This window comes from Peromyscus maniculatus, chromosome 12 (genome assembly GCF_049852395.1).
Source record: "Peromyscus maniculatus bairdii isolate BWxNUB_F1_BW_parent chromosome 12, HU_Pman_BW_mat_3.1, whole genome shotgun sequence".
In the NCBI taxonomy this organism is placed as follows: Eukaryota; Metazoa; Chordata; class Mammalia; order Rodentia; family Cricetidae; genus Peromyscus; species Peromyscus maniculatus.
In genome coordinates this window covers 78,946,955-78,970,117 of record NC_134863.1, presented here as the reverse complement: position 1 = coordinate 78,970,117, position 23,163 = coordinate 78,946,955, and the positions used below count along the sequence as shown (strand labels likewise).

Here is a 23,163-nt window from a genome sequence, read left to right as displayed (position 1 = left end):
GGGAGGGAAGCCTCTGGCCTGCAGTCTCTTAACTTGAATCTGCAGGATTCTGCTGTCTTAAGAAGGAAATTGGTAGTCGGGGAGTGGGGAGTGGAGAGTGGGGGTCTGGAAAGATGGCTCAGTGGTTAAGAGCACTTGCTGCTCTTCTAGAGGATCCAAATCCACATCCCTGCACCTTGGGTGGCTTACAACTGCTTGTAACTCCAGTTCCAAGGGATCCAATGCCCTGCCTTCCTTCTTCTGCACTTGTGTTTACCATACACTCACACACACTCACACAGACACACAGAAGTGCAGTCGTTGGAAGGAACTGGACATAATGGCAGTGGACTGCTTCATTTTATGATGTGCATAACATGCGAAGGAAATATTCACTTCCCTGTCCTGACCACAGACAGGCACCATCCTACTTTCTCCGCGGGCGAAGTTAAAAGGGCTTGCTTATGTGCTGCTGTGCTCTGGTGCCCGAGACCGCCGCTGCCTTGCTGGTTCACGAGGACGGAGTGCATAGTGACTGTGACTTATTACAGTGAAATAACACAGAGCAAAATCAACAAAGACAAAGGGACAGGAAGAGAGGGTAGCGACAGCTGGCTTCGGCTTCCAGAACCGCTCGCTCACTAGAGCGAGAGGAGAGAGTTGAGTCCCCAGGGTCAGAGTGTGGCAACACACAGGATATACTGTTTTGGGGGAACTTGTAGCGACCTAGTCCCTGAGGCCCTTCTTGGAAAGTAGGTCACCTAGACACCCTCTATCGGACACACACCCAAATCCTAGAGTCCCAGGAGGAAAGCAGATACTCACTCTGAATGACATGGTTTGTACTGTGTAGACATACAAGCCATGTTGGAGTGTTGGGAAGTTCCCTCCAACTAAGTGGTAGGTGCCAGTCAAGGGCCAGACTTGTGCAGGTCTGTCTATATGTTTCTTTTCATTCATTCATTCATTCATTCATTCATTCATTCATTCATTCATTCATTCATTCATTCATTCATTTTTTGAGACAGGTTTCTCTGTGTAGCTTTGGCTGTTTATCTATCTATCATCTATCTATCTATCTATCTATCTATCTATCTATCTATCTATCTATCTATCAATCATCTATCTGAGACAGGTTTGTCTGTGTATCTTTGGCTGTTTATCTATCTGTCATCTATCTGTCTGTCTATCTATCTATGTATCTATCTATCTATGTATCTATCTATCTATCACAGACAGGTTTCTCTGTGTATCTTTGGCTGTCTATCTATCTATCTATCTATCTATCTATCTATCTATCTATCTATCTATCATCTATCATCTGTCTGTCTATCTATCTATATATCTATCTATATCTGAGACAGGTTTCTCTGTGTAGCTTTGGCTGTTTATCTATCTATCTATCTATCTATCTATCTATCTATCTATCTATCTATCTATCTATCTATCTATCTCTCATCTATCTATATCTATCTATCTATCTATCTATCTATCTATCTATCTATCTATCTATCTACCTATCTATCATCTATCTATCCTCTATCTATCTATCTATCTATCTATCTATCTATCTATCTATCTATCTATCTATCTATCTATCTATCTAAGACAGGTTTCTCTGTGTAGCTTTGTCTGTCTGTCTGTCTGTCTGTCTATCTATCTATCTATCATCTGTATATCTATCTATCATCTATCTATCTATCTATCTATCTATCTATCTATCTATCTATCTATCTATCATCTATCTATCACCTGTATATCTATCTATCTGTCTGTCTATCTATCTATCTATCTATCTATCTATCTATCTATCTATCTATCTATCTATCACAGGTTTCTCTGTGTAGCTTTGGCTGTGTCCTAGATCTCACTCTGTGTACCCCACCACTACTCAACTGTTGTGCACATCTTTCAACAACAACAAAAAATCTCCTATCTTAGGTATGTAGTCCTTCCCGTATATTTAAGACTACTTTTAGCTTCAACAGTAACAGAATTAGCACTGAGTACAGTTAGTGGGGGAACCTGGAGAGGTAAAGTTAGCCGAGGTAACAATCACAAAGCCCAGCGCCCCAAACCTGACGTTTCCTTCTCCCCCTCACCACATGGCCGCTGAGGACCAGCTGAGACTCCTGTTGTCTGTTCTCCCAAACCAGCTGGAGAACTTGTCACCCGAGATGTTGTCTGTGGTTTGCGTAGAGGAAATAGGAGAAGTGGCGAGTTAGGTCTTACTCAGTGACAGTCACAGGTCTAAGCAAATCACAGCCACCTATTTACAAGTGTGGGCCTACTGTGTGCTGGAGGGAGCTGGCAGTTCCTGGCGAAATGTCAAGACCACTGCTTACATGTATTTGAGATCTCTCTCTCTCTCTCTCTCTCTCTCTCTCTCTCTCTGAATGCAGCTATTAATCTTTTAGTGTTTGGAAATTTCCAAATCCTTCACAAGACAGCTGGCATTATGTTCCTTCTGCATCTCCGCCCGCAGGCAAATAACATCTCAAAATGCTCATGAGTGTACTGCAGCCTAATGAATAGGACCTGGTTTTGTAGCTCTGGCCACCTCCATTATACCTTCATGCCATTTACTGTTTGACCCTTGAACTAAACACACCAGAAAGCCTGGAGGACATTTTCAATGGCAAAGAATTAATGTTTATAAAGGGCTTAGTGTGCAACAGAAATGAGACCTCCGTGATAGAGCCGTAAATTGGTGGCGCTGGCGGAAACAAGTGTCTGGTCCCTTGGACTCAGGTGCTCTGTGGTAGTGCTTCTTCCTCTGCTCGTTCTTCATTTCTGTCGAACGAGCGAGAGTAAGCCAGTGGGAATCTGGAAAAGAGCGGATTTCCAAGCTCTCGGGCTTTTGGTCTGGACTGAGTGATTTGGGGACCCAGAAGTAGGCACTTGGCATAAAAACACCCTATAGTTACCTCCATTTATTTCCTTAGGGGATGTTCCACAGGTGCCTAAAATTGTAGTTAGCACATAGCCCTCTACTATTCCCTGTCCCATGCATGCATACCAATAATAAAGTTCACAGTTTTAATGTGTATGCACATTTTGTGTGTGTGTTTATCTGTGTACTATGTTGCATATCTGGTGCCTTGGGGGCCCAGAAGAAGGAACTGGAATTAAAGATGGTTGTGAGCCCCCCTTTGGATGCTGAGAATCGAACCTGGATCCTCTGGAAGAATAGCCAGTGTTCTTAACCACTGAGCCATCTCTCCAGCCCCTAACAAAGTTTGATTTGTAAGTTAAGCACATTAAGATAGTGACAAGAATGGGTCATAATAAAGAAGAGCTGTAACAATATGTTGTGAGTAGAGTTGAGTGTGGGTGACCACAGTCATAGGAGGTAAAAACCATGGGTGTGAATGCGGGTGCTGGACTGTATAGACTTTAGGGCTGCTCACGCTGTGTGACATAAAGTGGGGTCTGGCGGTGGTGGCGCACGCCTTTGATCCCAGCACTCGGGAGGCAGAGGCAGGTGGATCTGTGAGTTCGAGGCTAGCCTGTCTACAGAGCAAGGAGTTCCAGGACAGCCAGAACTGTTACACAGAGAAACCCTGTCTCGAAAAATCAAAAAAGAAAAAAAAAAAGGAAGGAAGAGAAAGAAAGAAAGAAAGAAAGAAAGAAAGAAAGAAAGAAAGAAAGAAAGAAAGAAAGAAAGAAAGAAAGAAAGAAAGAAAGAGAGGAGAGAGAGAGAGGAAGGAAGGAAGGAAGGAAGGAGGGAGGGAGGGAGGGAGGGAGGGAGGGAGGGAGGGAGGGAGGGAAGAAAGAGTGAGCGAGCGAGCTTTGTTTTGATTGGGGTTGGGTTTTGTGGCCACCATTACTTCCATACAGTTCGTAGCCCCCATGCTTGGAGGCTGTGGCCATACTGCGCTGATGGAGGAGGTTCTCAGGGCCAAACCACTTGGTACCATTTCCTGAGCTTCCCTCTGGAAAGCCCTGCTGCATGGCTGGTGATGTCAGCTAAACCAGCTCTCAGTATCCGGACTCCTATTGGCAGCGCTGGCCGCGTTGGCTGGGAAAGATGAAGAGTCCCAGTGGTAGTTACTTTTCTGGTTGCCACTGCTAGGAAATCCTCTAACAAAGCCACCCAGTGGAGAAGGGGGTTATTTCAGCTCACAGCCCGAGGGGATGGTCCGTCATGAATGCTCACATTCAGAGGATGCAGCCACCCTCCTGTAGGGTGGACCTTCCCAACTCAATTAACCCAGTCATGCCTGCGATTGTCTCCTAGGGGATTCTAGCTCTTACTAAACTGGCAGCCCATAATCTAGATGATCTGTTGGCCTCCGACCCCAGAGACTGCTGGGGCATCTCAATGCACACTCAGTCAGTCTGCATCCAGCCCTAACATCAGCTTACGTGTAGCTTTCCTGTACATATGAGTGTCACAGGTATGCAGGCCGTTTGAGGATGACCTAATAACTCAACTGGCTGAATAAATTTTTAAAGAGTAAACACTTAGACCAGTCAGTGATGGACTCACACCTTTAATCCCAGCATCCAGGAGGCAGAGGCAGGGGGATCTCTGAGTCTGAGGCAGACCTGGTCTGTAGAGTGAGTTCCAGGACAGCCAGGGCTACACAGAGAAACCCTGTCTTGAAAAAAACCAAACCAACAGAAAACGAGTAAACACCTGGGCATTCTTCTCTCCTTGCCAGCCCCTAGATGGTACTCAGATTACATGCCGCTTAGACTAAGCTAGGTCCTAGGCGGTCTCTGAGTGGACGTGTGCACAGGTCAACACTGCAGCTCTCCCTTGGCTTGGAGTACCCCTGAGACTCTGTGTTAGCTGTGTGTCATTTTTTTGGTGTGTGTCTGTACTTGAACGGCTATTGCATCCTGGACTTGGTTTGGGGTTCTCTATGTGGATTCCCTTTGGCCGTGGGTGTCTGTATGAGGGATTTCCTGGCAGTTCGTCAAATCAGTTTTAATTTTCTTCACTCAGTCTTAATTACTTCCTTTACTAGGTCGCTAGGCCACTTATCACTCATCATGCCTTCCTGTTTTTACAGGGGCAGCTTCCTAATTGCTGGTTACCTTAGTTTGATATTGAATGATCTCCTTCTGTCCGTTGGCGATCATTTTGGCCTTCGTTAGAGTCTGCTGAGATTAGAGCGTTCCTATCCCACATAAAGCCTTTGTTAATTGGCTGTAAGATCACCATGTTCTTCATTCAGCTTACGTTCGTTTGATGGAGGAGATGGTTACACAGACCCCACGGCCATACCTATGATGCACAGAGGTGCCGGCATGAGCTTGGCCTCGCCCTACACATTTTTCCTTTAGGATGCTGTGTGTGTGTGTGTGTGTGTGTGTGTGTGTTGGTAAGGTTGTGTCCTTCTTGTGTGCAAGCCTTTGGAAAGCTGTGCCCACGGCCCCTTTGCGCTGTTCGCAGTCAGAGATGATCCACCAGATTGAGAACTCTAGTATGCTTCTCGTGTCCAGATGTCTAAATTTTGTACCCAAGTGCCTGGTGCAGAATTTCATAATTGATTGTAGGGCTCCCCTGCCTCACTAACTCCTTATCAGTCATACACACACACACACACACACACACACACACACACACACACACACACACACACACGGAACAGAAGGAAATTCTTGACTGACCTCTGTCAACTGTGGTTCCAGTGCGTCCTCTGCCTTGATCTTGTCTTCCAACTAAGCAGGCTCGTTCTCATCACATGCCATTAGCATCTTAATTCCTCTCCCCCATAAAAATGAAATTCAAACTGATAACAGAGTGAAGGCTAGGAAGTTCTGTTCTGTATCTGACAGAGTTATAGGGGAACTAGCAGTGGCAGGTGGCCTTGATTGCCCGAAGCTGGTCGGTCACCTGTTTCCTGGTACTGTGAGCTAAACAGAAAACTTCATGTTCACTTTGACAGTACTGGAAAAGTCTCAATGGCTCTCTGGCATCCAGCCTTATAACAGGTTTTTTTCTTTCCTTTCGTTATTTTTATTTATTTATTTTGCCTATTTTTTTAAAAACAACTTTTTCTTCTGCTCCCAGCATTGGTTAACTATTTAATAGTTTGATGATCACTAGTAGAGTCTGAAATCAGCTAACCAGATTCCAATATGAAATGGTATAGGTAAAGTGAGTTTTCAGAATGCGGCAATAAATTAGAGCAGTGTCCAGTAGCAGTGTGTATGGGTGAACACACACCCCACCCTGGGACAGTGTGCCCTACCATGTAGAGTGTGGGTGAACACACACCCCACCCTGGGACAGTGTGCCCTACCATGTAGAATACGGGTGAACACACACCCCACCCTGGGACAGTGTATCCTACCATGTAGAATACGGGTGAACACACACCCCACCCTGGGACAGTGTATCCTACCATGTAGAATATGGGTGAACACACACCCCCACCCTGGGACAGTGTGTCCTACTATGTAGAATATGGGTGAACGCACACCCCACTCTGGGACAGTGTGCCCTACCATGTAGAATATGGGTGAACACACACCCCACCCTGGGACAGTGTCCTACCATGTAGAATATGGGTGAACACATACCCCACCCTGGGACAGTGTGCCCTACCATGTAGAATATGGGTGAACACACACCCCACCCTGGGACAGTGTGCCCTACCATGTAGAATATGGGTGAACACACACCCCACCCTGGGACAGTGTCCTACCATGTAGAATATGGGTGAACACACACCCCAACTGGGACAGTGTGTCCTACCATGTAGAATGAGTGAGTTAAAAAGGTAAGGGACCCCATGAGGTAAGTCTGTCTGTCTGTCTGTCTGTCTGTCTGTCTGTCTGTCTGTCTGTCTGTCGTGTGCCATGTAAGGAAGAGGATGGGAAGGGCAAGTCAATGCCCTTTGCCAGGAAACAGGTGAGGTAAAAGAATGCCCTTTTGTTTGCATTCCCAGGCGGGTATGAAGTATGAAGATTAGTGGACCAGTGGTATTTATTTTTATAAGTAGTCACTTTTAGAGTGATCTAAAAATACTTTTTTTCCCTGCTGTGTAAAACAATCTGAACAACAGGAAAGACAAACAATTCCAAAGTGTAACCCCAAACACAGACATACCTCTGTGCTCGCAGCAGGTACTTCCTGTTGTTTTCTAAACACTCAGAGGTGTGATCCCTGCGGTCTGTCTTCTATCTTCTGTAGGGTTTTCCCTGTCTTCTGTGGACGAAGATGGTATTCGAAGGCTCTATGTGAACAGCGTCAAGGAAACCGGGTTAGCTTCCAAGAAAGGTAAGACTGTGGAGGCCTTGGCTGCTTCTGTTTCTGTTACATTTTTTTGCTTTTTAGTTTTTGAGACAGGGCCTTGATACTTAGCTAAGGCTGGCTTGGAACTCTTGGTGTGGCTCAGGTCGGTCATGGACTCATAGTCTCCCTGCATCAACCTCTCCAGTGTTAGCAATCTACAGACTTGCAAACCCCTACCTCTACCCCCCACCCCCACCCCGTGGCTCCTGTTTATCTCATAACCTTTTGGATTTTTCTCATTGGTTAATGAGAAAGACATTTCCAGAGGGTTTGTGTATAAAGAATATTTCTCCTTGAAAACAGTGCCAAGGAAGGGGGTTTTACTCCATGAATTCGGGTGTGCAAGAAATGTCACACTCCTAGGTTTAGGAGGAGACTCTGAGCCTGTATCTATGGGACTACTGCGATATTTCCTCTAACTACCATGGTTCTTTATCTTCTGGGGAGCTCTGGGGCTTGGGGGAAGCAGAACTTTGGCCCTCACTGTCAGAGGCATTGCCCGAGCCTGCAGCACCCCCAGAAGAGGTTGTTCCACTCCGTCACTTCCTGGAGAGTCAGCGGAGGTTGGTTTGAGATCCAGCCTCCTCATCTCCGTTGTCTGCTCTGCCCAGCTATGTCTTGCCGGTGTTCTCAGGTTCCCTTGTCACCCTAGATTACAGTGGACCCTCTATATCCACAGACTGTGCGTCTCTGGGTTCCACCAACTACACATTGAAAATCTCCAGGGGAGGGAGGGGGTCAGTGGTTATAAAGTTACCAAATACTGAACATATACTCACCTTTGTTCCTGTCATTATTGCCTAAACAATATAATGTAGTTACCAGTTCCATAGCATTGATGTTGCTTTAGATATTACAGATAATTTACAGATGATTCAAATATGGCTGTATGCAGATTTGACTCCACTACATCTGCAGATGTTTTCAAGGGCCATCTTGGAATCCACCCACCAAGGGTACCAAGAGAAGCCAGAACTTGTCCACTCCATTAGTTTTTAGGACCACGATTACAGATTAAACTCTGTGGCTCAAACACACAGAAAATTTTTCAGTTCAAGAGGCTAGAAGTCTGAAGCCAAGGTGTTGGGAGGATCGATTCCGTTTGGAGCCTCAGGGAAGAATCTGTCAGAATTCTTAGACATGGCGGCTGCCAGCCCTCTCCAGTGATCCTTGGTTATTAACTGATGTGTTCTATTTTGGCCTTAGTATTCAACATGGCCATTCCTCCATGTCCTTAGTCCTTCTGTGGCTGTCTTCTAAGAACAGAGGTCATTTTGATCTAACACTCACCCTAAATTTCCACGAATTTTGTCTTAGGGTTTATTTTGACTTAATTATGTCTTCATATTGTATAGTTGTAGTAGTTATTTTAATTATCTCCATGATTCGTGCCTGAGCCGAACCTCTTTCCAAAGAAGGTTGCTTCCTGATGTTGTAGTCAGAACATGATTGTTTTTGTTTTGTTTTGAGGGCGTCACTGTTCAGCTCATTATACTTACAGAAATATGAAGCCAGTCGGTAAGTTTAGGAATTTTGTTCTTGGTGTGGAATCTTGTGGGAAGATAATCCACGTTGGCCAGCACCTGTGTGTCCGCTGTGCCTCAGACACAGTTACCCAAATCTCATCTGCCAGGAACTCTTGACTGGGGCCCTGGGAACAAAGGGGAATGAATTTCCTGCCTCCATCCCTGTGGCAACCGAGCGCAGTACTGGGTGTTTCATAGCTTGTGAGTTCTGTATGTGGATCATTTCATTTGTGCTGTCAGCCAGTCTGTGTGTGCACAGACAGAGAAGGAGGGACGTGGGGAGGGATAGTGAGGATCATGTGCTAGCTGTCCTGGGGGAGAACCTCCTGCCTGTTCCGTCTGTACTTTCTAGACCACAGGCAGACTGGAGGCCGGAGTTTGCAGAGGCGCTGAGCTGCATCTCAGCTGAGAACCGAGACAGGTTGATCCCCTCCAGACCTGGGGCCTGATCGTTATCGCTTTCAGCAGGATGAGTGTGCCGTGGGCGTGGCCTGGGGGTGGGGGATCTTCTGGCTTTAGTCACATCCTGTCTTAGTTCTTTGAATCTGAGAACCCTGATGCTCCATGAAAACAAATGTCTCCCCAGCCTCCTCGCGCCATAGAGCAGTGTTCTCAGCAGAGGTAAGACCGGTGTGTATGTATGGGTCTTCTCCAGCCACAAATACCATCCTGACACCCCACACAGGGCGGGCAGTGTCAGGAGGAGGCGCGTGGAGTGTTAGCTCTGGCAATTAATGAAAACATCCATCCCACCCACCCCCCCCCTTCGGGGCTCACTGCAGGCCACACAGCCTGTTTGTGTACTCTGTACCAAATGTCCCCTCCCCCAGCTTCCCTCTACTCCCCCAGTTTAGCTTGATGTTGTCGGATCAGCCAGCCTTCGATAACCTGTCATCTGTTTTACCTGTCATCTGTGAGATATTTTCTTTCCCAGAATCAGCGACCCCAAGTCCTCTGACCACTCATTAGCATACAGACTAGAACTCGGACTGGCTTTTTGAACACAGCCTAGGTGCCTGCAGCCCTGTTAAAATGGCCAGAGTATGTTGTTGAGAGGAGAGGCCAGTTGAGCGGTGGCCGCAGTGGATCCGAGCACTGTTTGCATGAGCACACACTGGTTTCCACCTTTGTTCCTTTTCGTTGGCCACACTGGCCTTTTGGCCATTCCTGCAGTTGGGTCCCATGTTCCCACTCCCACCCTCTTGCTCTTCACACACAGACGGCTCTGAACGTGGGCCCGCATGGGCTGCCCTTGCAGAACGGACTTTCTGTACCGTGGTGTGTTCTTTGACCCTTCCACGTCTCCATTCATCACGGCCCTGTTTGTTTTTGGACCGTCACTCTCCCTTGGAGATCACTCGAGAGTCGTTTGTTGTCATCTGGGATTTTCATGATGGCCTCACAGGACATAGCCTGGTTGAGAAGGACACACGCCATCTTGCTCCAGACAGCTTGGAGACTTTTTTCATGGTCAATTCTTATTTCCAGCGTCAGTTAGGGGTAAATGGCAACCTGGAGAGCCAATGTTTATTGAATGTCTTCAGAGATTACACGATCAGCTTCATTTCCTCCTCACCACGTTTCCCTCTTACCTATGAGACTGGGGCTGGGGGTGAGGTGTCAGCTGTCCCAGAGGCTGCCCATGCCGCAGCTGTGGCAGAAAGACCCCAGTGGGAGGTGTCACAGCACAGTACTGCGGACATGGCCTCTCCTCTTCCCTCATTCTGAGAAGAACGCCTTCTGTGCTGTCTCCCTGGTGTTGCCATAACAAAGTCCTGGAAGCTGGGTGGCTTACCGCAGCAGAAATTTCTGCGCCTGCAGTTCCGGAGAAGCTAGGCAAGGTTTCGCTGGCCATGCTCGCCCTGAACCTTTTGGAGAGAACCCTCTCTGGCCTCATCCAGTGTCTGGCCACATCCAGGGCTTGTGGCTGTATCACCACAGGCTCTGCCTCCACCTTCACTGGCCCCCGCTCTTCCTTGTGGTCGTTCTTCCATGGGCCCGGTGAAGGTGGACACAGACCCACCAGACCATGCAGAGTCTTATGGTCACAACCATAAAGATCCTCTTTGAAGGCAAAAATGCGCTCACAGGTTCTGTGAGTGCAAGGACATGGGGACAACGTTTCCAGGGGTCAGCACTCAACCTGCCATTATCTTACTCTGCCAGTCGCATGAACCCGGAAGCTTCCCTCCAAAAATCTTCATAGATGCCTTCTGGCTTTCAGATCTTTTTATCCCAATATCCTGTGATACCGGACTTACAGGTCTTTGAGTTGTTTTAAGAAAAGACCAAAGCCAGCCATGGCTCACACCCATAATCCTAGCCCACGAGAGGCAATGGAAGGATTGCTGTGAGCTCAGAGTCAGACTGAACTGCATAGTGAGTTCCAGGACATACATACACACACACACACACACACACACACACACACACACACACACACACACACACACACACGCCAAACACTAACATCTCTGTTTTTCATATATTGGAATTTTATATTTTCTGTTTAAATATTACACTGCTCCAGATTTTTACCTAAAAATGAATTGTTTAGGGCTAGAGAGATGGCTCAGTGGTTAAAGTCACTGGCTGTTCTTCCAAAGACCCTGAGTTTAATTCCCAGCAGGCACATGGCAGCTGATGACCTCTTTAACATCCATGGAATATGATGCTGTCTTGGTATGCAGATGTACATGCCGACAAAACACACATAGAAATAAACAAATAAATCATAAATACAATGAATGGTTTACTCAACAGAATTTTACCTTGGACACAAAAACATTCTCATTTCATTCATTTCCTCCCCCTCCCCATGCACTTTTCATTTTCTCTGTTTTATGCTCGGTAATGGGTTTTGTAAGTTTTAGAAATCAGAGTGAGTGAGGATAGCCAGGGTTAGCTCCAAATCTGGGAAGTGAGAACTCTCTAGAATGATCCTTCTGCAGAGTCAGACCTGGGATCCATGGCTGCCTTGGGTGGGGCGGTTCTCAATTCTGCAATTCTTCTGTCTCAGCCCTTCCTTCACCTCCCATCTCAGGGAGACTCCCTTCCCTCGCCGCCGCCTCCTCCTCTTTGTCCTCCTCCAGCAGCTGCAGTGGCTATATAAAGAATTGAGCCGCCCCTTCCTTAGGCACAGCCTCTGGTCTCCCCAGGTTGGGCTTCTTCTTGGCTGTCCCTTCGGGTGGCCCTTTCCCAGGTGTGCCCTGCAAAGGCTTCAGAAACTTCTGAGGACCTGACAAAATGAAATGAAGATGTGCTTCCCGGGTCCTCCTGTCATTCAAAGGCAGAGGGAGTGGTGATAACAGCTGCATTTGGTTCCGTAGACTGTCCTCTCTGTATGACTTTGGAAAGTGGTAGGCAGAAGAAACTTCTGCATTTTAGTCTCCTAGAAATGATAATAGATAATAGTGTGTACAAAACACTGTTGCCAACATTTCCAGAAACCAGCATGTTGGGGAGTTAACCAGACTCAGCATTTGGAGAAGAAGATTGGCAGATGCTTAGAACACATTGAAGAAGTAATGAGTGGGTTCAGGTCAGCAGTTCTCAACCTGTGGGTCGTGACCCCCTGCAGGGGGTCACCTAAGACCATTGGAAAACATAGATACTTTCAGTTCATAACGGTAGCAAAATTACAGTTATGAAGTAGCAACGGAAATAATGTTATGGTTGAGGGTCCCCACACCACGAGGAGCTGTGTCAAAGGGTCGAGGGTTAGGAAGGTTGAGAACCACTGGTCTAGCGCTTTCTCAAACCCATGTGAGTGCTGCATCCTGCGCCCAGCAGCCCTGGGGCTGCGAGACTCATTCCAGGAGCGCTTGGCATGCCCCTCCTGTCAGAACTTCTAAGTAGTTGTGCTCTGATTTGTGTGACATTAAAACTTTTCCACCTTGCCTTGGCAGGCCTGAAGGCGGGGGATGAGGTTCTCGAGATCAATAATCGTGCCGCCGGCACCCTGAATTCGTCTATGCTCAAAGATTTCCTCTCACAGCCCGCCCTGGGCCTCCTGGTGAGGACCTACCCTGAGCTGGAGGGGGGAGCGGAGCTTCTGGAGAACCCACCGCACCGAGTGGACGGCCCTGTGGACCTTGGCGAGAGCCCCCTCGCCTTCCTCACCAGCAACCCAGGTAGGCTGTGCCCAGGGCTGTGCCTCGTCAGCCTGTGCCCTGGGGCACGCTCCACACTCTGTGCACCTCGGGCATTGGAAGGCTGTCATTGAGTGAGTGAAGCTGCCCTGTACTTCCTGTTGACATTTTTAAAGGGGAAGGTGTTTTTGTCATGGAACATGTGCTTTGTGTGTCTTTTGCTCGTTGTCGTCTTGGAGAGGAGTGAGTGATGGGAGGCCACCACTTCATGGTCGTGGATAAAGGCATGGGATCTCAGATGCCCCGGAGAGGCATAGTCCTCCTGTAGCCTTCTCTGTCTCCAACCCCAAAGTCTGCCCAGCCCTGTGCCTCTTCCCCCGTGAGAGGAACTGGGGGCTTTGTGAGGCATCTTCTCCAGCAGGTGTTTGCTTGGTGTGACTCCCGTGAACGTGAATCGGGTCAGCGGAAACCCTGCCGTACCCCCGCACCCCCGCTCCATCTGCTACTCTTACCTCCTTTCTTTCCTGCTCCCTCTGGTGCCCATGTACGCATCCTGATAGAAGCAGCTTGGGTGACCCCTGCCTTGGAAGCCTTCCTGGGACCCCCACAGAGTTAGTGCCCACCCAAGCTCCATGGCCTGCAAAATGTGTCTCTTTGGGCTCCGGCCATATTGTCCTATGAGGGTTACTTGTTTGTTTGCTTTTTAAGTTTTAGTCTGACGGGCTTTCACTTTGTAGCCCAGACTGCCTTGGAACCCCCTGAATAGCCTCGGTTGGCCTTGAACCCAAGATTTCCCTGCCTCTGCTTTCCGAGAACACCTCCAAGCCTGGCTCATTTGATACTTTTGACTTGCCTGTCTCTTTCCTTAGTGTTTGTTTTCTTGGAATAGGTGTGTTTTCTTCCTCTGTGCGGTCCTTCCCTTTGGACACGGCTTCCCACACAGGCGACCCTTTCCGGTTGAACTTGAGACTGAATGTATGAACAGAGGAACTGGGTGGATTGCAGTAGCTCAGTTTTTATGAACTGGTGCTAGGGTTTGGGTTGACTGACTAGGCTTAATTTCAGAAGTATTTTCTCTTTGGCTTGTGTTTTCAGGGGGAAAAAAAAAGCTTGAGGCAGGGTGCATATGCGTTTGTGTGTGTGTGTGTGTGTGTGTGTGTGTGTGTGTGTGTGTGTGTGTGTGTGTGTGTGTGTGTGTGTTTTTCTAGTTCCGTATCTGTGTTGTTAGGCACTTGTGTATCGCTGCTTGCCATTCTTGTCAAATTACCATCTGCAGCTTGGCTGCTTCAGTGAGAAGCCTGTGATCGATCATTCATGGTTTTGTTTCATGGCTCTTGGAAGAATTTGACAAGTTGAAGCTTCAAAAAATTGATTGTACTTAGTTACTATTGCCTTCCTTGGATGGCTGTGTTGTACTGGTCGTTGCTCTTAAAAAGCTGCTTCGGGGAGCCCAGAATGCCAAGAAAAGGGGGATCGGGACCATGGAGGCTATTCTCTCAGATGGCCACAAGGTGGCATGTGTGATCCTCCAAAAGAACCCACAGCCTCTGTCCTGCAGGGTGACAGAGTGAAACACATTGGGTGCGCCATGGGCTTGTTGCAGGATTCTGTGATCATGTACATGAAGCTGGAGTGTGATCGTGTTTGGATTAATTTCCTATCAGGGTCATTCCTATCCTTCACAGATACAGATTCAGAATTTGCATATTATCATCCACAAACTGAAACCTGATCACCCCACCTGATTCTGAACAACTTGGATCCTTCTGGGCACATCTTGTTTTGGGTTTGTTCCCACTGCAATGGCAGATGAAGCGGTTGTGATGGGGAGTTATGGTCCACCAAGCCAGAAATGGTTACTCTCTGGGCCCCTAGAGAGAATGCCCCTGTGTAAAATGGACTCTTTTTTTTTTTTTTTTTTTTTTTTTTTGGTTTTTCGAGACAGGGTTTCTCTGTGTAGCTTTGCGCCTTTCCTGGAGCTCACTTGGTAGCCCAGGCTGGCCTCGAACTCACAGAGATCCGCCTGGCTCTGCCTCCCGAGTGCTGGGATTAAAGGCGTGCGCCACCACCGCCCGGCTGTAAAATGGACTCTTGCTTGCAAATTGCTTCCTTATTTACTGATACTGTTTCTTACTGAAAAGACCCTTCGAATATACACAAATTATTTCCCTGAGTGTTTTTAAATAATTGTTTTTGAAACCAGGTCTAGCGCTATAGCTCAGGTCAGCCTAGAATCACTAGATGTTTCCAAGTTGGCGCCCAAATTGGAATTCTGCTGCCTCAGCCTCTTGAATACTGAGATGATAATAAACGAGGCGAAATAGTTTTTAGTGTGTCCTTGTCTGTAGGTTCCTGTTGTAGAAGGATCTGGGTGTATTCCGTGTATGTGGTAGTTGTCCTGTCTTTGATACAATGGAGTCTGCTAAGCCCGGGCTTTCCTGTCACCTCGCATAGACCAGGCACCTGCGGAGTCCCTGTGCCAAAACCACTGAACGCAGCCTTATCTAAAACAGTAAAACCGCGACCCTGGAGTCTTCTGTAGGAGATTTATTCTTTCCTTTGTTGTTGTTGTTGTTGTTTTTTCCCTAACCAAATGGCTGTGACTTGAAGCTCATGGTCCCCACCTGGGTCTCTGCCTTCCACTTCCTGTTCCTCATTTAACAGCAGAAGATGAAAGGGAAGAGCGAGGAAACAGGATGAAGAGCGAGGAAACAGGATGGGTAGCCCGTGAGCCTGCCCCATAGCCAGGCAGAGATAACAGGGACTCAGCAGATGGCTGGCAGTTAGCACAGAGACGCTGGACAATGGGTAGCCTCTACTCCAGCTGTGATCTAAATTTAGAAGTAACTAAAAATAGTAGCCATCCGAGTGGCAAGTTTGGGGTGTAGTGCTAGAGCGTCTTTAAGATGGTCATACTGAGTATGTAGTGACCTGGACAGAGACCCAGGTGGGAAGTGGGAACATCTCGGGGACTTTGAGGCCCATATGAGCTCTGGTACTGTCTGCCCAGCGTGCACGATTGACCAGACCTTCCCCTGAGAGCCGGGATTGAAGGTATTGACTCTCTTTCAAGCTTTGGTTATTTCTGAACCTCTTTCTCACATAGAGGCTTGTGTGTGGGAACATCATAGACTGGTGGTTAAAAATAGGCCCTGACCCAGGTTCTCTGGGACTGCGCTCATTTCGATGTGAGCCCGTGGTCCTGTGAGCCCTGATGCACCATTCTGTGTCCTGTGATCTCATTATAAAGTGGAGACAAGAGCACACTGTCATCCTACTAGGTCAATGCAATGTTTAGACGAACAGTAAGTATTAAGAAACAGGTTACATCCTAAAACAGTGTCTGTCACGGAGGACATGGGTGTTGTCTGACCAATAACAGTCAGCTGTCCCCCCACACCGTCTGCTCCCCACATGGGCTTATGAATTTCACTGTGCTTACCATCTCCAGGTGGAGAGGAGGAATTCTGTAGTACCGAATGCTGAGGTCCCTGGACCCCTTTCACAGCTTTGGAGTCGCTCCGACTCTTGTTGTGTGTTTATTTTGGGCGTTGTTTTAGACGGCATTTTAGACTCCTTGACTGATTTTTCACATGTACCTAGAGCTGGGACTTAGACCAGCAGCTCTTCCTGTTTGTAGACCTTGCCCTGGGAAAATGGTAATGAGGAAGCTCTGGTGATGTGCAGACTTCGTTGATGCTATTTCGGGGTCTACTTCACTGAGATTTTGATGTTGGAAATCTGTTAAGGGGCTGTGCATTTTCTTTTACTCCTTGATAAAAGAAGGGAGCGTAGTGCATGTTGTCACATTGCCTTCAAAGCCAAGGTCGGGAAAAGGACGTCTCCTCGGTATTTTAAGACCCAGTTCTCATCCATGGCCATTTGCAGTCCGTAAGTTCTACCTGGAGTCTTACTGGCCCTGTTTTTGTCTTATTTCCTAAGCACTTGTTTACATACACACCAGGAAGCTAGCCAGGACCAAAAAAAGGGCAGTTCCCTCAGTGACCGTTATCCTGGGAGCATCCTTATTGTAAAGACGAAGCTGGTGTGAGAACTTGGAAACTGTTTGCATGGAGTTTCCTAGAAGCCTTTGCTAAGTTCCTATGGGATTTGCTTTGAATACTGATCTTAACATTGGGGACCAGGTCGTTCTTTGGTGTAAAGGGCTGGTCTATGCATCCCTACAACCTGCTCACCCCCAAACAAAAATGCCCCTCAGAGATTGCTGCGGTCTGCCAGGTGTCTTAGAAGCTACAGACCTTCCTCAGTCAGCTACGCATCTCAGAGAGCATCAGTGTAGGAAGGCAGATACAGATCTGAATATTTTTAGAAGCTTCCTAAAACACATGCCCATCATGTTTTAACATGCTTGTCTGGCATGTCCCTTTACTACCATTCCTACTAAGGGGAGAGAAGGAAACTTATTTTGAATGTTGGCTTCACTTTTTTCTTATTAAGAAAAAAATTTTCATTCATTTTACACATCAATCAAAGATTCCTCTCTTCCTACCTCCCAGCCTCCCCCCAACCCCCCCCCCCACCTCCAAGAAGGCAAGGTGGCTTCTTAATGAGTAAAATTACCGTGGTATAAAATATAAATCATGAAATTCACCCATGAAACAAAGTTCAATTAACAAAAACTCAACTTTTATGCAAATTCTAAGACTTGTCATTCCAAGGCCGGGCAGTGGTGGTGCACGCCTTTAATCTCAGCACTAGGGAGGCAGAGCCAGGTTGATCCAGTCTGGGCTACAGAATGAGTTCCAGGAAAGGCTCAAAGCTACACAGAAAAACCCTGTCTCGAAAAAAACCAAATTAAAAAAAAAAAAAAAAAAGAATTGTAATTCCAGTGGCATCTGTGGTGTCTTCAGAAGTCTTAAGTGTGTGTTTAGAGCCAGGTACGGTTGATATAAACCTGTCCTTCTGGCAGGATGGGGGACAGGCAGGATTGCTGAGAGGGAGAAGTAATCTTGAATAATGTAGCAAGTACTAGACCAGCCAGGACTACATTAGCAAGACCCTCTTACACACACACACACACACACACACACACACACACACACACACACACACACACACACACGAAAATTCTGCTTGTCTCTCTTAAGTTCTGTTATTAGCCATCCTTCCTTCCAGTGCAGTGCAGTGCAGTGCAGTACCGTGCAGTGCAGTGCCTCTGATGCATCGTCCCGCCCCTAGACTTCTACTTGGCTGACGAAGTGATGCAGGTGTCTTGTGTTATCTCAGCAAGGAGTCCGCACTTTTGTAGTAAAAAAAAAAACGCTGGGCTCTCTGGAGGGGCTATGCTGCATCTTATTTGAAAAGTGAAAAGTATTCTTGCATTTTGAGCTAAAGAGAGAGCCGACCGAGCCTGGGTGGCTGACAGCCGGCCAGTGACACATTAGAGACGTTCAGATCAGGCTCAGATTGGAGACTCGCCGACCCTTTGATCGGCCTCCAGCACATCTGTCTGCTGCTGAGGGGAAGCTGTGGGCTGCAGTGAGCGCAGATGCACCTCCTGCAGGAAGTCGATTCCCTGGCATCTGGTTCGCAGGAAAGGCCCCTGTGTTGCCATGCACGGCTAAGGCACCTCGGCTCAGAGGAGGAATTGTTTGCACCAGGCAGGGACGGCGCTGGATCTGCCTGGCCTGTAAGTGTTCTCTGTGCAGAACAGAGATGGAAGGCTCTGTTTTGTTCTGGGGGCTCAGCACTTAGGGAACAGGGAGGGGTGACGTAGAAGAGCAAGTGAACAGCTTTGTCGTCCTGAAAACAAATCTGGGCCAGTCTTACGGATTCTCCGAAGCCTCACAGATGCCCGGCCACACACACATGGTCCCTGTTTGTTTGTCGATAAGGTTCGCAGCCATGTATGCCTTGTAAACTGTTGGCAAGCCTTGCTTTCTGTCACTTAGCACATGGCCTGCTTCTGTGGGTCCTGCTGGGGTGTGGGGGAATCCAAATGCCTTGTCTTGATTTCCAGCGAGATTTGATTGATGGCATCTATCAGAGCCAGTGTGTGGATGGGGGTGGGTATTACTTTGTAGACTGGGGGGTGGGGTGGGCTTCGGTTTTGTGTTTTTTAAAATGATTAGTGTAGGGTCTGGAGAGATGGTTCGGTGGATAAGAACACTTGTTGCTCTTGCAGAAGACCTGGTTTCCATTCCCAGCACCTACATGGAGGCTTGCAACTGTCTGTAACTCCAGTTCTAGGAGATCTGTTACCGTCTTCTGGCCTCTTTGGGCACTAGGGATGCGCATAGAGCACGCACATACGTGCAGGAAAACAAGGATACACATAAAATTAAATAGAAATAAAAATAATTTTAAAAACCACCAAGGTACGTTCTATTTTACTTTCTCAACAAGCTGACAATTAAGCCAAAATTGTCAATGTTAAGACTTTTCCACAGTGTTTTTATTACTTTTCTCTTTTATGTACTCATGTACATGTACATATTTATTGTGGCGTACATGTGGGAGCCAGTGGACTACTTGCCGGGGCGGGGGGGGGGGGGCAGTTCTCTCCTACCTTGTGTGTCCCTCAAATTGAACTCAGGTCCTTAGGCTTGGTGGCCAGGTGCCTTTCCCCGCTGGGCTGTCTCTCCAGCCCATATTTATTTCTTTTTGAGACAGGGTCTTGCTCTACCCCAGGGTGTCCTACAGCTTACTACATAGACCATGTTAGCTTCAAACTTGCCATCCTCCTGCCTCAGCCTTCCGGGTGCTGGAATACATGGGTGTACCACTCAGGCTCACTCCCAATGTATTATGCTGTCTCCAGTTTGCTCCTGCAGTACAGTTTTGCTCCTGTAGTGGGTTTGGTTTCTGTTTTTTTTTTTTTTTTTGGCTGCAGATGCCGATGCCATGTATTGTGGGGTGAACATGAGATTCTTTTAATGGTGTAGCTAAGACATGATTGGAAAGGAAAATGGAACCACAGCCCAACAGTTGAGTCCCAGACGGATGCCTTTAGGGTTGTCCAGTCTCTTCTAGCCCTCCCCACCAATCTGTCAATCACGTTTATCCCTCGTCTGAATTCCAGTATTAGTCATAACTTTTAAAAGTTCATTCCTAGGGGCTGGTCAGGCGGCTCAGTGCTTAAAGAAGTTGCCACCAAGCCTGACAACCTGACTTTGATTCTTGGGACTCACTTGGTGAAAGGAGAGAGCCAGTTCCTGAAAGTTTTACACACACACAGAGAGAGAGAGAGAGAGAGAGATAGAGAGAGAGAGAGAGAGAGAGAGAGAGAGAGAGAGAGAGAGAGAGAGAGAGAGAGAAATAAGTTTAGTGCTTGAACTAGAGAATTTGTTTAACTTGAACACATTGCTTGTGTATCTCACTAGACGAGGATTTTTTTCCTTTATGTTTAATTGCCACGAGGGCTTGAAGAAAGGCACATGAATGCTGTATGATCTAAATAAGCACTAAATTGTGAGTTAAACTTTTGTGGCTGGGTTTGCATTGTGTCAGTCTTAGTGGTGTGGGGGATGAGTGACTTGCAAAGGTTTTTCAACCATGAAGACTTGATGGTGATATGGAAGTAATTTACAAGCCAGAGAGATGCTCTCACCGGTTCACAGCAGTGGGTTTTATGTGTAGTAGCTTTTGCGATGGCCAGCAGGTTCTGTCCTGAGGGCGCTCTTGGCTTCCTCACTCTCTCATGGGAGCCTCCCTGTGCCTGCCTGGCCCTGTGCTCAGGGCTGGGACTGAACGGTGCCTTGCCCTGGTGGTCTCAGCCCCTCTGAGCCCTGTCTTTAGTTCTTTCCCTGATGGCTAACAGGGCAGCCTGCGGAGGGTGGATGCTGTTTCCTGCCTGGCGTGTGAGGGGGGAGAATGCCCCCAAACGAAGAGGGTAATTCCTTTAGCCTCCATTGTTTGGAGGAGTGCATTCTGTGGTAAGAATAGTGCTGCTGCCGTAGAAAGTTGTGAAAGTGTGTGTGTGGTGTGTGTGTGTGTGCGTGTGCGCGCGCGCGCGTGTAAGTAAGCCCACCAAGCCGAGGGTATCCAGAAAAGGATCCGCGTGTGGGAAGGAGGTGTCCCCTCTCTGTTTGGATCCCTGGCCTGGCTGCTCTGCTCTTTCCCTCCAGTATTCTTGGAAGTGGGGCCCACTGTCACTTCCTCTCCCCTGTCTTCTTTGGTCACGAGCATCCCTTCCTGACCAGTTCGTGGTTACTGCTGCAGAACACACCAGTACAGTACAGCCTCACTCCTGTAGCCTGGTGGCTTGGGATAAGCTCAGCAGGTTGGAGACTACTGTCTTGGCTTGGAGTCACTCAGGGCTTGGCTGAGGCCGTGTGGTTGACACTGTCCTTGCTCGCATGTAATTGGGCAGCGGGGACCTCCTCTGTACGAAGCCTCTCATCTTTGAAGCTGTAGTTTGGGGTTTCTTTGTATGGCGGGCAAGAACAGGAACTGTGCAGCCGCTTGGGGCCGCGGCGGGAAATGTGTGTATTTTCACTTGTATTATTTCTGAAGCCAGAGCAAGCCATGAGTCAGCCCAGATTTCTGATGCAGGGTCTAGTCTCAGGGCTGTGCTTCTAGGGTGGGAGGGATTGAGCTGGTGGCAGGCCTGTGTCCTGTGTCCCTTTCTCCCCCCCCCCCCCCCCCCTTGTTAGTGGTATTTGTCCAGTGGGTTTTCTGCTGAGTCTGTGTCCACCTGGAGCTGTTTTTTGTGACTGGCGTGAGTTAGGATCGGTGTGGTTTTTTTTTCCACGTGGGCCACCCACTGCACTTGTGACATTTGTCAAATGTTCCATCTCTTTCCTGACTGTACTGGTGCGTCTGCTGAGTGTCACACTTCCATCTGGGGTGTGGCTCTTGTAAGCAGTGCGTTCTGTGCTCCATTCTGGTGCTATAACTTTATCTCATGTTTTGCTCTCCGGCGGGGAAAGTACCTCCATCTTGTTTTTCTTCTCCTTCACTGTCTTTGGTGGGGTTGGACTTTTCTTAGTTCCAGGAAGGTGTTGCCAGGGTGGTCTGCCTGAATGCCGCTTCCCTAAGTTAAGGCAGTTTCGGCCTTCAGTAGATCTCTTCTTGTGTAAATTGCTAATCCTTGGGAGGAGGGCTAGAAAACCATTCACAAATCAAGCTTAGCCGTTGTAAATGTTTGTGTCTTCTTTGTCCTGACTAAGCCTATTGCATTTAGTCATTTCTAGAAGGTTCCATGTGCTTGGTTATGCTCTCCATGTCTGGACTCTTCCCTGGGTGTTCTGCTCTATTTCTTGTGTATATCCTTCTGCTGGGGCTTTCTTTTATAGTGTATTTATTTAAGTTAAGCCTTTCACGTTTTTTTTAGAAGATCCATGTATTCTGACCTATATCTGTAATCTCATTTCATTTTTCTCACTTATTTTCCCTTCTCTTTCCTGAATTGCATTTTTAAATTCCATCTGCAACTTACATAACCTGTCCCTATTCTTCTACTGCTTGCTCTTACGGTTTGGACATGATTCTTCACCTAGCAGAAACCAAAGCTAGTTCTTCCTCTTCCTCAGCTTCAGTCGCCCTCAGCTCTGTTTTAATTGTATCTTCCAAACAGTTTTGGTTCTGTTTGAAACACCAAAACGTCTTTTTGAGAGAGGAGGTGGGGTTGTTTTATATTTTAAGCCTAACCCATGTAAATGTCAGCATTTTATCATTTCAGTTTGCATACCAGATTTTTTTAGGGTTATAACCGTGTTTAATTTTTTTCCCCCTGAAATACATATTTCAGAGATTTTTTTAAGTGAGGCACATGCTCTCACTCTGTTTCTAAGGAGTTCTTATCACAGTCTCCTTTGCTATTCACTTGTGGGGTTCTAGGGGCTGAATTTGGAGCCTCACCTGTTTCTAGGCAAGGACTTTACTGCTGAGTTCCGCATCTCCAAATTTGTGTGTGTTATTTCTTGGCTTTATTATTTAGTGTTTGTGGGTGTTTCGCCTGAGTGGGTGTCTGTTCACCACATGTGTGCATTGTCCTGTAGTTACAAATGGCTGTGAAGTGCTGTATGAGTACTGGGGAATGAACCTGGGTACCTGGGAAGAGCAGTCAGTGCTTTTAACTCTTAACCACTCCTGTACCTAAACTTCTGAGTGGTCGGACACTGAAATTGCAGTTTATATGAAGGTTTATTTGCTAGAATAAGGCAGTGCTTTCAGATGGACTTAACAATCCTCCTTTTTTTTTTTTTAACTTTGATTTATATTCTTATCCATCAACTGTTTAATTTCTATGGATACAACTATTATTGTTATTATTATTATTATTATTATTATAGAAATTCCATTAATTTGTATGATCTTTTTTGAAAGCACCTTTTTGTACAAAAATAATTTC

At 47.2% G+C, this 23,163-nt stretch overlaps 1 protein-coding gene across 7 annotated transcripts in view; it reads left to right on the top strand.

The window, feature by feature from the left end:
- Positions 1 to 23,163, top strand: part of Tiam1 (TIAM Rac1 associated GEF 1) — a 403,079-nt gene that overhangs the window by 335,807 nt on the left and 44,109 nt on the right. For all 7 annotated transcript variants that reach the window (XM_015987745.3, XM_076549156.1, XM_076549155.1 and 4 more), the window contains 2 exons: positions 7,130 to 7,216; positions 12,666 to 12,890. In XM_015987745.3, the coding sequence (XP_015843231.1) occupies positions 7,130 to 7,216; positions 12,666 to 12,890 (312 nt within the window). The remainder of the gene's footprint in view (positions 1 to 7,129; positions 7,217 to 12,665; positions 12,891 to 23,163) is intronic.